This window comes from Patagioenas fasciata, chromosome 9 (assembly GCF_037038585.1).
Source record: "Patagioenas fasciata isolate bPatFas1 chromosome 9, bPatFas1.hap1, whole genome shotgun sequence".
NCBI lineage: Eukaryota > Metazoa > Chordata > Aves > Columbiformes > Columbidae > Patagioenas > Patagioenas fasciata.
This window is the reverse complement of record NC_092528.1, coordinates 18,911,224-18,926,415: the sequence shown is the minus strand read 5'-3', so window position 1 is coordinate 18,926,415 and position 15,192 is coordinate 18,911,224. Positions and strand designations below refer to the sequence as shown.

Genomic DNA, 15,192 nt, shown 5'->3' with positions numbered 1-15,192 from the left:
CAGCCAGTTTCACTGCCTCCATCCAGCCCTGGTGTCTCCCCTTCCCCACCCAAGCTCCCTCCTCACTTCACAGCCCAGGACAGTGACTGCTCTGGGGAGGACAGCAGAGGAGCTGCGGGATGGACAAGAAAAGCAAAATGCAGGCAGAGAAGGTAACCATAGCTCAGTGGCATTTTTGCACTAGAATTTCTATGGGAGCGCAGCACTGAGCAATGGCATTTATTGCTTGCCAAGACCAAAATCAACAAAAAGGAATCCCCTTCCTTAATGAATCGCTCTTTGATGTCTGCGTACTGAGCGCGGGGGCAAAGGGGTGGAGGGATTGTTTTCTGTTTGCAAGATTTCTATTTTTTAAGAGCTCCATCAACTCACCGGATAATTTTAACTGTGATGGAAGGAAATAATACTTGAAACTGCACTGCCTAAAACTGCATTTTTTCATAGCTGTTGTGCTTCAGCAGTGGTGCTGCCCGTGTGCGGGGATGGGGCAGGACATAATGCTGCAGCTGCCATGTTGGGCAGAGCTCCCGCTGGGGAGCAGGGTCCCTGGGGACCCGGATGGCGTGCAGTCCCCCAGGTTTGGGCAGCGCTAGGATAGCAGGATGAAGCTGTTCTCTGCTTCTTCCCTCAGCACCTCACGGGAACGCTGGTCCTTTCTGTCTTCACTGCGGTGTTGGGCTTCTTCCAGTACGGCTACAGCTTGGGTGTCATTAATGCCCCCCAGAAGGTAAGCTGAGCCCCCCCAGCCATGCACAGCCAGGGGACAAGGGTTTCAGGGCAGCCAGGGCTAGTTTGTCCCTGCAGAAGCTCTTAGGAAAGCTCTGTCCATTCCCTGAGCGCTATCTCCGACAGGACAAAGCCCCTGTGATACGGCAGCAGGGTGAGAAAATGGCCAGGACCCCCCTGCTGCCACCCCCTCAGTGAAAGGAGTAGGGTTCTGCATGATCCCCCCTGTAATGTAGTCCCTGTGCCCAGACCGGGGGCTAGCACCCCTCCACGGGTGCTGAATCTGGGCACTGTGCTCACCCCATACTCAGGAGGCGGCATCAGATGAGGGGGCGATGCTTGGTGCCCTCATGGTCCCTCCCTCCAGGAGCTGTGGGGGGACCCCAAGTTTTCACCCCTGTGATGAAAAGCTTTTCTTGGGAGAGAAAACAAACAAACAGAAAAAAGCAGGGGTTGGGAGTGGTTATAGATTTGAGCCAACAGCTTTTTTCCTCTTTGCCCATCATAGGTGATAGAAGCCCACTATGGGCGCGTGCTGGGCATCATTCCCCTGGACACACATGCCACCAACGGCTCCGGGGAGGATGGCACTGTCCCTGTCCCTGGCACGGAGCCCTGGGGCAGCACTGAGGCCACGTCTGTGCCCCTGGCTGACACCAGCGAGGACTCTGCCAGCTCCCCGCACATCCTCACCATGTACTGGTCCCTCTCGGTCTCCGTGTTCGCCATCGGTGGTATGATCTCCTCCTTCACCGTGGGGTGGATTGGTGACCGGCTTGGGAGGTGAGAGGACCTTGTGTGCTGTGACTCGTGTGCCACAGCCCAAGCCTTTTTGTTTGATTTTTTTCCCCCCAGAACTGTTTCCAATAGAAATACAGTTCGTGGTATTTTTCCCCCAATGTAATTTCAAAAACAAACAAACATACAAACCAAAACAACTCCAAAATACTGTTCCAACCATCACAGAGGTCTGGCTTATTAAAATCCTCAATTATAAATCAGACGTTTTATTGCGACTTCTAGCACTTCAGACAAGCAGCTGATGAACAGCCTTGAGTAACTTCTGAATTCTCCCCTTTCTTCCCATGCCAAAAGGGAGAGGAGAGCACCTGAACGGCACTGGCACAGGATGTATAATATACTTTTAGCTACTCCGCACCATGTCCGATCTATTTCAGTGCCTACAATCATTATTTTTTTCCCCTGTAATGTTGATTAAGACACTTAATTGCTGTAATTCTATGTCGCAACGGCTGCTCTGGCTAAGAGAGGTGCCAGAGCGAGCTGTGCTGCTGCTGCTTTGCAGGGTGAAAGCCATGCTGGTGGTGAACGTCCTCTCCATCGCCGGGAACCTCCTCATGGGGCTGGCGAAATTCGGGCCGTCTCACATGCTCATCATCGCTGGGAGAGCTGTCACGGGGCTGTACTGCGGTAAGTTCGGGCAGGTCACCTGTCCCTTAGTGGGGTGCTGGGTGCTGCATTGCTCCAGGGATGCAATGAAGAGGTTTTTCTATTTTAAAATATTTATTTTTTAGTTCAGAAGAGGTTTCACAGGTGGGAGTTTCCCTCTTCCCTCTGTGTCTGTCTTTCTCAATCCAGGATCTGTCCCAGAAGTATTTGGGTTGGTTCTATCACAAAATCAGTTTATTTTATGTATCCTAGAAAGGAGCAAGTCGCTGCTCTGTATCTCAAGGCTCGATCTTGGTGGTGGCTGCTATAACAGCACATTATTAGCCATGCTGTTTAATAGGTTCCCTAGACAACAGCACTATCTAGCAGATAGTACAGGAGCACTGTACATAGCAAGGATAAGATAGTAGGCAAATAATAAAGAATTACATTAGAATTAGTTTACAAGTAACAGCTCATTATCATGGTTACTGGGATGTAACTACAGTACTCTGCTCTGAAGGTTCAAGGCAAGTTTTAAGAAAGCTCTCTGCTCTGTGATAACTTCTTCCATAGATGATCTCTGCTCTATGCTCTATGTTCAAGTGTAAAGGCTTCCCAGTTCGGGGCTTGGAATCTGGGGATACCCGACCACCTTTGCAGGGTACAGGTGGTTCCCAGGCAGGCATGAGGGACTGGGTGGGATCATAAAATCATAGAATAGTTTGTGTTGGAAGGGACCTTCAAAGCTCATCTAGTCCAACGCCCCTGCAATGAGCAGGGACATCTTCACCCAGCTCAGGTTGCTCAGAGCCCTGTTCAGCCTGGCCTGGGATGTCTCCAGGGATAGGGCATCCACCACCCCCCTGGACAACCTGGGCCAGTGTTTTGCTGGGATGTGGGACACAGCACATGGGCTCCATCATTATTTCCCATTTGGGAAGTGATTTCTGCTGGTTGCTGAGCTGTGTGTAGAAGAGGTAACGCTTGTGCTTGGTGCAGGGCTCTCCTCTGGACTCGTGCCCATGTATGTCAGTGAGGTCTCTCCCACGGCCCTTCGAGGAGCGCTGGGGACGTTGCACCAGCTTGCCATTGTCACGGGTATCCTTATCAGCCAGGTAAGATGGAAAACGCACAAGTTCAGAGGGGGTACTTCAGAGATTAGGGATGAAATGCTGGGCTATCATTCATCATTCAACCCCAAAACTGAAGGAGAATAGGAAGCAATCTGCTCTAATGGGGTTGAACTCCTACCTTGAGTCAGAGGTGTCCTTAACAAAGACGACCTCTCAAGAAATAATAAGTACTTCTGCAAACATATTCTCCCCTCCACTGTGAAGTGTTTGTACACATCTCATCAGGATCAGGCTGGCTCCTGATATTCCTGATATTCCTGATATTTGTGTTCTCAAAAATGGCTTTGTCAAGAAGCAGGGAGTCCAACATCTCCATCAGCATTTCCCACCATGGCATGAGTCCCAGCTACCTGACAGGCTAGTACACAAATGTACCGAGAGGGTGCAAAATAAGCCATTCAAACACGTCTCAATTATTCCAGGTCCTCGGACTGGACTTTCTCCTGGGTAATGATGAGATGTGGCCCTTGCTCCTGGGTCTGTCCGGTGTGGCTGCCCTCCTGCAGTTCTTCCTGCTCTTACTGTGCCCCGAGAGCCCTCGATACCTTTACATCAAACTGGGAAAGGTGGAGGAAGCTAAAAAAAGTAAGACACACCTTCTGGGTTTGTCTGGAGTTGTTCTTACACTATTCATAGTATTAAACACAGAAGGAACAGCCCGGCTGAGGTCTCATATGTGTAACTGGATACAGTTGCTCCATCCCACACAGCACATTGGCAGGTGGGATGTTGGACACTTGCATACAGTCACTGATTAAGGCACACTTGCTGATGTATTGCTGCGGGTGGTGTGAGCCTCAGTGTGTTACTCCTTTCCATCAGTGAGATCGCAGCTAGCAGATGCCACCTGCAAAAAAACCCATTTACTTGAAAGGGATTTCAGCTAAGTGTAAAAATGACATCTCTGGGGGACAGCTGAAGTCTTGGTCCTTGCTGCTATTTGCAACTACACAGCAAAGCCACAGCAGTTACTGCAACCACTTATGCATCTTCCAGCTGGTTCCATTCCAGCCATTTCTGCAAGGAGTTAAGAGCAGTTGTTGATAGGACACAGCTGAAACGGAGATAAGCTCTGAGCTGCTTAAGTATAAATTAGCTCTTCACCAGAAACTATTTAGACGTGTTTGCATGGGACTAATAAGCATTGCTGAGGGATGGGGCTTGAGTGTGGTGCCTCAGAGCTTTCACAGAGCTAATGTGCTGCTGCCCCTTGCCAAGCAGACACACTTCTGGGGCTTGATGTGCCATACAAATCCTCAGAGCAAGAGGACAGCACTGCCCATGTGGCTGGCCTACTCTGAGTTTTGGCTAGAGAGATTCTTGTCCTTACTCTACTCCTTATCTACCATTGAAATTAAAATGTCCATCTTTCTTCTTAAGGTTTGAAAAGGCTCAGAGGAAACTGTGACCCGATGAAAGAGATTGCTGAGATGGAAAAGGAAAAGCAAGAAGCCGCTAGTGAAAAGAAAGTCTCCATAAGGCAGCTCTTCACCTCTTCCAAGTACAAGCAGGCTGTCATTGTGGCACTGATGGTGCAGATATCTCAGCAGTTCTCAGGAATCAATGCAGTGAGTCTCCCAGAAACATCTGACTTTAAAGAAATCCATGCTGAGCATGAAATGTCAGTGCTGGCTCTGTCCAAGCCACGCAGGGGTGAGAAGAAGGCCCTCCCATGACTGCAGCAGCCTCCTTGGCCACCACCATGGGTGCTGAAGGTGGACCCCACTGCTGAGCTGGGCTGTGGGAGGGCAAGAAGCATGTGAGGGGGTTCAGCATGAAAACAGCTGGCACAGCAAATCCACACTCCTCACACCTGAGTTGATCAGCAATTTTCTCTCTTTAATGATTATGTGGTCACTCCAGAAACCGCAGAATCACTGTCTTCTAGCTATTTGTAGCTAAACAGGTTTTGCAACACCTCTTGGGATATCAGAAATCACCATTTTGCATCTAGAAGAATGGAGCCTCCTTTTCAAAATTGGCTAGACTGAAATTTTTGAAAGCCTGGTGGCAACTTTACAAAGGTTGAGTCCTCTGTCCCACCAGCTTTCAAACGTCTAAGAGCATTTCCACATGGCAAGTGAACCCTGCTGCCCCATCCACTAGCCATGGGGCCAGCCACCCACTTACCTCCTGCCCGTAACTTCCACCTGATAGGAACTGCCTTTTTCTTTGAGAGAAGGGAGAAATCTGATTCATTCCAATGTATCGAGAATATTTTTAAATTCTTGTAAAACTCGGTCATATTAAGGTATTTGTCTGCAGCACTCAGTCCTGGTGATCTGGCTTTCGAGATGAAACATGGGACTACATGGAAGAAAAGAGTTTTAAATGTGCAAATGCAGTAGCTCAGAAGGGGAATTTCAATGGGATTTTTAACTCCCTCAGGCTCCTTTGAAAGTTTTGGCTTTGATTATTACAAGAAGCCATTAAAAACTGAAAAACTAATAATAATTAAATTACTTTACATCTCAGCCAAGCAAGTGCAACTCTTCCCTCCAGAGAACAAAAAGTTCCACCAGCCCTTTTGCCTAATTCTTCATCCTAATGTGTTTTGATAGATCTTTTACTATTCTACAAACATTTTTGAGAGAGCTGGAGTTGACCAACCAGTTTACGCAACCATTGGCGTTGGAGTGGTGAACACAGTCTTCACTGTTATCTCCGTAAGTAAATATTTCTGCCCCCCAGACTACAAAAACACGTAAGCTCCAATGTGGTTTTGAAACATGATTTTCTCCTGGAGCTGGGGCTGGGATTTGCAGTTTTGTAGGGCTGACCCTGCACACTTCGCAGGAAAAATAATTCCCTGGGCAAGTCTTGTGTGACAAATCAAGCCTTGAAATGCAGTCTGTTGCTATCAAACAGCACTGCTAAGTGCCTCACCAGTGAAAACTGCATCACCATGTTCAGGGAACCTCTGGTAGCTCAGCATTTCCCCCAAAAGTCAAATTTGCCTTTGAGACTGGATTTCTGGGGGTCCTGTTGCCCTGGGGAAGCAGGCAGGGATTGGGGTTGCGAAGAGAAAGCCAGCAGCTCACAACCTCCCTCTTACCTGTTATCTTCCCAGTTGTTTTCTGTGTGTACAGAGCACCTGCATGAGTGATACCCAAAGGCTATTCCACACTCATAAATTAATCTAACACCTATCCTCATCACACCTACGCAGTGTAATCACACGGCTTTACAGCAGTAAAAGGATGCTTCCATTTTCACAGACTTTCCCTCTATTTGTCTCTCTCCTGAGAGTATGAACACAATTCTTATCAGCAGGCAATTATTTTTTTAAATATGGTCATTCATAGAAGGAGATCAGGAAATGCCAAGCTCTTTTCCCTCACATCTCTAGAGAGATTTAGGGAGCAAAGGACTTTTACCCACCATGAAGCAGGACTAGCTGCAAGGTACAAATACCCAGCTCTACAACATCTTAGTCCAGCGTGAGATAGGAAGTCTTGGGGTGAACCTGCTTAAGATGAAATCCATCACAGAACCCATACAGAGGAGAAAACATGATGTTTATCATGAAATGAGGCATTGAGGCACGCAGGTGGAAGAACTCTTTCTCCAGCTTGGAGGGTCTCCTGCAATTCAATCTCCACTCCGAGGCTGTGGTACTTGCAGTCTGGGGTGTTTGCTCTTTGCTTCTTTTGGCCACGAGCACTTAAAAATTACCTGCATTTGTCAATAAATGACAGACCCTGATCAAAAGGCAGAAGCACTGACAGCAGGGTGGACCTTGGCAAGGGGAGAAGGGAACACAGAGGCTCCATGAGTTAGGAAGGTGAGCTGCCTCCAGCAAAAGAGATGGTCTCCTGGAAGCATAAGTGATTTGCTGTAATGGCAGGAAAGGCTGAGCTGATGGCCAAAGGTATTCTTTTGAGCAGAGGAGAAGGAGCAGGCAGCCTCAGAGGGCAGCGCAGGTATCTTAGGGCAGGCCAATTCCTTCCCCATTGGGTGAAGGGATTGGTACAGACTTAGATGTCAAAAGTTGGACGAGATGACTAGAGTCCACCAAGAGGAGTTGAGAAGGAACAAGCTAAGTCTTGGGGCTACCAGGGAAGAGAAAGGAATCTGGGAGCCATTGAAGGAAAAATCCTGATTCCAGCTGCAATACAAGTACACCTGCCCTACGACGGGCAAGGTCCAATGGCTCATGATGTGACTTGAATCATGTTACATTTTGAAGGCTACTTCCAAATTAATGCAGACCTAGTAAATTTATTCTTCCTGAAAAAAAAAAAAAAGAGAGAGAGGGAAAGTCCATAGTCAGCAATACATGTGTAGGAACAGTGGGAAATTCCGAGAGCTTGGAAATACATGAGCTCTGAGTGTCTGTGGTTTTGCCTTGCCCTTGGCAAGGTGACTGCTCAGTCTGGCTCCCTAAAAGCCACCAGAAGAGCTTCTGATACTTGGAAGCCAGCACATAAATCTCTGCCATGAGAGCTAGAAGAGCAGGTGGTGGTGGTAACACGCTGCTCATTGCTAACAGACCTGGTCAAACCTCCTCAGAGCGGTAGTGCTGGAGACTGAGGTGCTGCACATGTTTCTACAGGTTTTCCTGGTGGAGAAGGCGGGCAGGAGGTCCCTGTTCCTGGCTGGTTTGATGGGCATGTTAATAAGTGCCGTGGCCATGACAGTTGGACTTGTGCTCCTGGTAAGGATTTTTCTCGTTATTTTTAGCTCCATGGTTTGTAAACAAGAGAAGACAAACCACCCTTTAAAGTGAATGCTTTGCATTTTCATCTCAAAGAAGTTCAGAAAATATTTGCCTATAGAAGGGACAGGTCAAAGTGGCCATAGCTGAGCCATCTCTGGCTCACTCTTTGGCCCCTGAGATATCCCAATGCTGCTAGAAAGGATTAGTGTCCCCTGCCCCCTCCCTGAGCCTGCTGACAACCTCAGCTCCTTACACAGCAACTGTGCTATTCCCATAATCCCAGGCCTGCTAAGAAAACTCATGGCATAACTCCATGTGAAACAGTGTGTGCCCTAAAACCTCAACTTGCATCTCTCTGGCTTGGTGCAGAGGTACTAGACTAGCATCTTGTCATAAAAAAGGGACAAATTATTCCTTCTGAAGCCCAGAGAGGGGTCAGGCTGTGAGACATGAGGCAGAACAGGCAGAGGATGGAGCCAGCCCCCATCAAAGTCAGTCCAAACCACCGGTGCAAGCCTCTCCCAAGATTTAAAATCTGACAACGGGTGGCCTCCTTTGCTTAACACCCTGGTTATTAAAGACAAAACTATTTTGCCTCTTCCTGGCCATGCTGCAGGCAAGGAGAGGGCTTGAACATGCAGCTGAGCTGATAACTGTGAGCTCCAGCATACCTCTGCAAGTGGCAACACTAGCACCACACACCAAGCCATGAGAGTGTAGAGCTTTAAATATTCATATCCAGTCCCCACTTGTCTGAATAGAAAGAAATTTCAGAAAAAGAAGCCTAATTAAAGTAATTAGTGGTAATTAATGAGAGCTGTGTTGGAACTGTAACACCAAGCACACCCTATTGCAGAGCCAGTTTGCCTGGATGAGCTATGTCAGCATGGTCGCCATCTTCCTCTTCGTCATCTTCTTCGAAGTTGGACCCGGGCCCATCCCCTGGTTTATCGTGGCCGAACTGTTCAGCCAAGGCCCGCGCCCTGCCGCCATTGCCGTCGCTGGCTTCTGCAACTGGGCCTGCAACTTCATTGTGGGAATGTGTTTCCAGTACATAGCGGTAAGAAATCCCTCTAAAACCCTACAATAAACGGCTGGCACAACCATACTGCTGGGCTCCCGAAGCAGCTCAGCGGGACATGGACATGCCTCCCAGATCTCCATCCCCAAACCCACTGGACACCTCAGCTACCCAGGGGAGGAAGGAGAAGCCATCCCTGCGGTGCTGATGGTGCTGTCCCCTCTTTTCACCGCCCCCACTGCAGGATCTGTGTGGATCGTACGTGTTTGTGATCTTCGCAGCTCTGCTTCTAGCCTTCTTTCTGTTCGCCTACTTCAAAGTCCCGGAGACAAAAGGCAAGTCCTTTGAGGAGATCGCAGCTGTGTTCCGCCGCAAGAAGCTCCCAGCCAAAGCCATGACTGAGCTGGAAGACCTGCGAGGAAGCACGGAGGCATAGACATCACCACACACCCAGAAAGCGGGGACTAAGCATGGACCTCCTTCAGGCACTGTGGGAAGAAGAATGTTAGGCAAAAGTCTCATTTCACAAAAACCTTGCAGCTAGCAGACCAGGAGGACCCGTCCATCGGATGCCTTCTGGCTGCTGTGGCTCACACCTCTAAGACGCAGGTGCTAACCTAGCATTTTACTCTGAAATCCTCGGTACAGCTGGTCTGCAGGAAGAGCTAGGGAAAAGACAGGAGGAATATCTGACATGTCTCCATGCCCAGCTGGAAGAGCCCGGTGGGATGATGATCTTTCCAGTTGGCAGAGCAACACACTGAGCAGGGTCATCACTCAGCTGGAATGCGGGAAAGGGGGGTCGGCTGATGCTGTAGCCTCAAGTTTTCACCTTTTTATCCCATGCTCACTGCTTCCTTCTGCTGAGTGATCTGATGCCTTGAGAAACCAAGTGCTAGTGCAGTTGTGCCACCAGCACACAGCTTGTAGTGTCTGAGGTGTGAAGGAAAACAGCCTGAGCAAACTCTGCCTGTGCAGAGGGAGAAGGTGGATCCCACCTGAATCAGTTGCGATGCACTTCACTTCTGTGCATAATGGAAATCCTGCCCAACTCATAACAATTTCTCAAAGCACAACATTTTTTTAGGAGAAACTTAGAAACCCTGGCTGGGCTGATATACACTTCTTTTTTATTTTATTTCAGCCAATTTACCTCCTCTTCCCTCCTCAGAAGCCTCTCCTCCCTCCCTTATCCCTGCTGCAGCACAAGACACAGCACATCATTGGCCACACAATGGGCCCAGGCACTCCTGGAGACGAGAGTTCTGCTGCCATCTCTCCCATGGTGTGACCATTGCCAGGTCACCTTCCCTTGCTGCTCCTCCTTCCCCTCCCTTTGTACCATGCTTAGACCTCCAGGTTCCAGCTTCAGCCACAGCCTTGGGCTGCCCATACTGTAACAATTAATGACAACCCCACAGGGAAATGGGAATTGCACTGGAAGGTGCCCCACTGATCTGATCCCTGCTTTGCACCACTGAGTTTTGCTGGCTGGATGTGCTTCAGTCAAGATAGTGTGCAAGCAGGACGTTGTGTTGTTTCTATAGCCTAGTTTGTGCTCGGTTTTGCTTCTTTCTGAGGTAGTTTAATGTGACAAAATGAAACTGCAAGGATTTATCTTCCTTTGTTGGGGGATGCATTGGAATAATTGTAAAAGCCTGCTCTCTGTTTGACTTTTAAGATTTGCATGTTCCTTTTTGTGATACCAGGTTACTTTCTAGCAACTTTCTCAGGACACAAACCCATTATTTATCTAGAGATGAAACACCAGAATTGCTCAGTCACTGCTAGGTCATCAGGACTGTCAGTACAGCAGTGACCACAACGTAACAGACGATCAAGGATAATGAAAAGCATGAGAACAGATGGGCCAAGGAGGATCATAGGCTGCTGCTATGGGTTTGGTTTTAGGGAAGGTTCATTCTACTTTCCATGTACCTGAACTTCTTTCCTTTGCAGACTTTACTCTCTTGATATTAAGACCCTAAAGCAAATTCTGGTCCCTTCCAAGTGCCTGGCAGTGTCGCTATGAAGTCCACTGTAACAAGCATCTGGCCCCAGCATGTGCATTGAGGCAATAAGATTGTGCCAAAGGCTTTCCTGGAGTGACTGCTGGGATTTAACTCAAGGACAACTGGGTCAATGCTGTCATGTGCTACAGCGGTGGGGGACCTTGAACTGTCATGAGGCATGCAGAGCGTGTGAGAACCAGGACCAAGAAGAGAGCAGCAGAGCTGAGATGCTGCAAATGGGTCTCTCCAGGTGAGACTAGCTGAGACGGCAGGCTCCGAGGCCCTCCATGGTGTCTACTGTAGGCAGTTAAATATTAAAATGGATCCTCTGAATGTTTAAAAAAAAAAAAAAAAGAAAAAAAAAGACAGATGGGTTCTTGTTTTCAGCAATGTTATCTATGTCTGTTACATAAAAGTGACGATGAACAACACCTATGGCATGTGTTGGCTTGCACTGTTGTCTTTTTTCCCTCTGTACGTCTCAGACATAAGTCCAGCTCCAGATGGCAGGTGTTTTCCTAGCAGGGCACATTTGCTCTGTAGGTGGTAAATCCCCATGGTCAGGAGGGCTGGACAACCTCAGAGCCACTGGGGGATGAACCCCAGTGGGTGGGGGTACCTGTACCTCCCCCCAGCCATCCCCACCACCCACCTGTGAAACCTCACTGTAAAGCACACACCTCTGCTCACAGGGGTGCTCATGCAGCTTAAAACTTATTGTGCTCTCTGGGCACAATAGACAGGAGAAGCATTTGAGAAGAGATGGGGCTCGAAGCAGATTTTCCTCCAGGAACAGGATGGGACAGCAGTGGCAGGGTGGCAGGGAGGGTGCTGGCACTGGGGTCCTGGGTGTCCCAGCTCCATCTTCATGAGCTGGCCAGTCCGTACAAACAGAACGGCTCAAGCTGTAGCCACATGATGGTCATACAGGTGGTTTAACACGAGAAAGACTGTTTAAAACCACTTCAATAAACTTCTGCTGAGTTTCGTCCTAATGTCTGAGGGGCATCAGTCAGAGACACTGAGGTGTCATTTATTTAGCAACACTTTGAGCAGCCAGGCTTTGTTTTCCTCTATGTTTTGAAATGAACAATAACAGAAAGGCCCACCGGATTGCTGTAATGTAGCACATACATTAGTTTGACAAAGACCACAACACTAACATTAACCATAACTATATCCATGAACTTCCTGGAAAATCTGTCTGGGGGTTCAGAGGCACTTAAGTAAAATGACTCTGTAAAAACAGTTGTCAGCTGAAAGCCGTGTGTATACTTCATCGGGCTTTCCCTCCTTGTTTTATCCCATATTTCTGTGAAGCTTTGGCTAAGCTACAGTAAAGACCACATAGCTTGAAGCAGGAGTCACAGAGCTCGCAGTCTTCACATGCTAATTACTTTTTCCTGGTCTGCTGCCAGCACACTGTGAATTCTTTGGACTAACAAGATGCACCCCAAGTCTCAGGCTGTGCTTTCTTGAAGCAGCTGCTGCATATAAGGGAGTCAATCTTCTCCTCCCAGCCTGGGACCTTCCGCTGTGGACCCTCTCCAACCTTCCTGGACCACATCTGGACAAGGTACCTTTATGCATTTTACTGTTATAATTTCATTTATTTGTATATTCCCCTAGAGGTGATGCTTTGCTCCTCCTGGGATGTTTCAAATCAATTCTGCTGGTGGTTGCGGTGGGACAGGATGTACAGAGCTCGGTGCTGCCGAAGGTGGCAGCAACCTCATCCTGACTAGGGCTGCGGTGGCAGGATGAAGCTGATAGGCAGGGCTGAACTATCACAAGTGCACTTTCACCATTAATGATGATGCAGGAAGGGGTCACACAAGTTGGTTAAATCTGCAAATATGTTTACTTTTGTCTTGTCACATCAGGCTGGTAATTAGGACCATACACTTTATCTGTTCTTGCTACATACAAGTTCCAGTTAAAACTTGTTCTAGAGACACAGCTTGTTGATTTGCTATTTTTATCTCTCAGTGTTACAGTTTTACTAAGTTGCTAATCATTAAGAAAATTTAAAAGATCGAGTCATACTTATTAGCTAAATGGTCGTTGCACTTCAGTTAACATGTGAAATATGTTCCCATACTGCAGTTGGCTAATAACGCAATATAATTAATAGTCCCTGAGAAAGCATATCATCAGTAAGAGCTTTGACAGTGTTTTCCTAATGTGCTGAGATGACAGCCATTAAGACTTTTTTTGTTGTGTCAGTAAATGGCTAACGATACCTAGTTTCCCGCTCCCTAGGCATAATTTTAAAATTAGTTTGACTTCCCTAATCCAATAAACTCAGGACATTGGCCCCATTAACACTTTCCACGCTAATTTATCACAGATTTTTCTGCCTCACTTCCACTTGTTTTTCATCACTGAGAAGTGCTCCCTTCCATCTCGCAAGTCAAACGGCTGATGAGGATGATGCTAACCCAAGTACTCTTTGAGGTATGATGCATTTTCTGAGCTGCTCGATGTCCTCATCTTTCACTGAAATCTATGGAGGCTGAGGAATTACAAGGCAGGACATCAGGATTGGATCCAGCAGCACATGTAAGCATGAGATTTAATTTAAGGTAACTGAGCCTGTTCTCCAGTGTTTCACTAAACCCTGGCAAATTTTACCCAGAAGCACAGCCTGAATAGCTGTGCTGAAAGGGACAGAATCTCCTCCCCAGCAGGACAGCAATAAATCCTGGCTGTAGATCAGCAGTCCTTAAATTTTACAGGCTATGTGTACAACTACAGCCCCGAGGCTTGGGCAGTGCCTTGTGGTTTTGTCCTGTGTTCTGCTCAGATGAAAGTGCAGCTCTCACGACTATGAAAAGCATCGAGGCTCCCCAGATTGAGGGTGGGATTTCACCGTACAAGTACTACTGCAGCCCCAGGAGAAGGGAACGGCCAGAGTTACGATGTGTTTTCTCTTTTCCGAGCGGGAATTACAGGTGTTTTCCGCCAGCTTCATGTCCCTGCACTGTCACTGCTTGTCTCTGATCCCGAGCGTGTGCCCAGAGGAATTCCCTGGGTAATTCGGACAGCATGGGCTCTCTGCACACACCTCATCCCACCACGTTTGTCTGGCTGGGCTGTAGTCTGGACCACTGACGAGAACAGGGTGACTACAGAGCAGGCAGAGGCAGCACTGTGGTATTTTTTAAGCATCCCAGGGTGTGTAGCCCCTAATAATTGTAGGAACCACCCAGAGTCCCAGTCTCAAGGCTGATGCAATTGCAAAGTGAGTCACAGCACTGCATTCGCTCTTCCTAGGAAGCAAATGAATGGCAGGATTAAAGCAGAGCCTGGAGGAGAGCAGGGTGCCAACGGCAAGGTGACTGCAGAGGTTGTTTAATCTGGTTCCTGCTACACAGATCATATATAGGAGCTCAGAAGGTCTGCGAGGCACAGCACTGTCCTGTGGAGGTGGGGGTCATTGGTCCCCAGCCTCTCATTTGTTCTCTTGCCCAGAAGCCAGTGTGAACCCTCACCCCCAACAGTCAGGACACGCTGGTTGGGATCCCAGGTAAGACAGCTCAGCAGCTGAAACGTAGAAGCTTGCTCAAGTTGGAACAGGGCTGTTTACACCACTTTGCTCATGACTACTTGCTTCTAATCTTGTGACCTAAACCGAGTCTTGCTGAATAAGCCACTTCCCACTGGGTGTTCACCCAGTGTTGAGGAGAGCAAGGCCGGGTATAGATCTCTGTAGCTGGGCCTCTCTCCGCTAATCAGCAGGGCTTTCCTCCAGCATCCTCTTCTTCTGTCCTCTGGCCACCCCAGCCACCACCCCTGCATGTCCCAGGACGCTGCTGCCCTCCTTGATGTTCCCCAGAGACTTCTCACAGAAGCTGGTGGTGCACCAGGCCAGGAGCTGGAGCAAGGAGGCAGCACAAGCCTGGCTGCATCCAGGGCTACTTTTGGTGTCACCACCATCTCCTCCTTCTGGTGGGTCTGCTGGAAACAAGATGGGATGTTCACTCCAGTGCTGGCTGAAATGCATACTGTCAAGTTTAGGCTTTAACAAGGTGTTTTAGGGCATCAAACATTTCTTCAGAACATAACTGAAGACAGATACATCTCGCTCACTTTAAACCTTCCAAAAGTTTTCTTACCCCTGATCTTTTCTGTGATGCAATTCATGTAAAGACTTAGACAGGAGAAGCAAAGCTTGGTCACATACCAAGTCTGCTTGAAAGAAAAGATCTGTGTGTGATCCAGCTGTGCAACACTCTAAACACACAG

The 15,192-nt window shown here is 48.2% G+C and overlaps 1 protein-coding gene across 1 annotated transcript; it reads left to right on the top strand.

Annotated features, from left to right (window-relative positions):
- SLC2A2 (solute carrier family 2 member 2) lies at nucleotides 1-11,375 on the top strand. The gene is made up of 11 exons (XM_065844942.2): nucleotides 1-152; nucleotides 632-727; nucleotides 1,235-1,509; nucleotides 2,033-2,157; nucleotides 3,118-3,233; nucleotides 3,674-3,836; nucleotides 4,632-4,819; nucleotides 5,813-5,917; nucleotides 7,807-7,908; nucleotides 8,768-8,971; nucleotides 9,177-11,375. Exons 1-11 carry the CDS (start codon nucleotides 120-122, stop codon nucleotides 9,366-9,368), a joined length of 1,599 nt encoding a protein of 532 aa, XP_065701014.1. The 5' UTR covers nucleotides 1-119; the 3' UTR covers nucleotides 9,369-11,375.
- Nucleotides 11,376-15,192: the final 3,817 nt, after the last annotated feature.

Coding starts and splice junctions, on each gene's coding strand:
- SLC2A2 (XM_065844942.2), top strand. CDS start 120: ATGGACAAGAAAAGCAAAATGCAGGCAGAGAAG. Junction 3,837..4,631: donor GGTGGAGGAAGCTAAAAAAA/GTAAGACACACC, acceptor TTTCTTCTTAAG/GTTTGAAAAGGCTCAGAGGA. Junction 8,972..9,176: donor TGTGTTTCCAGTACATAGCG/GTAAGAAATCCC, acceptor CCCCCACTGCAG/GATCTGTGTGGATCGTACGT.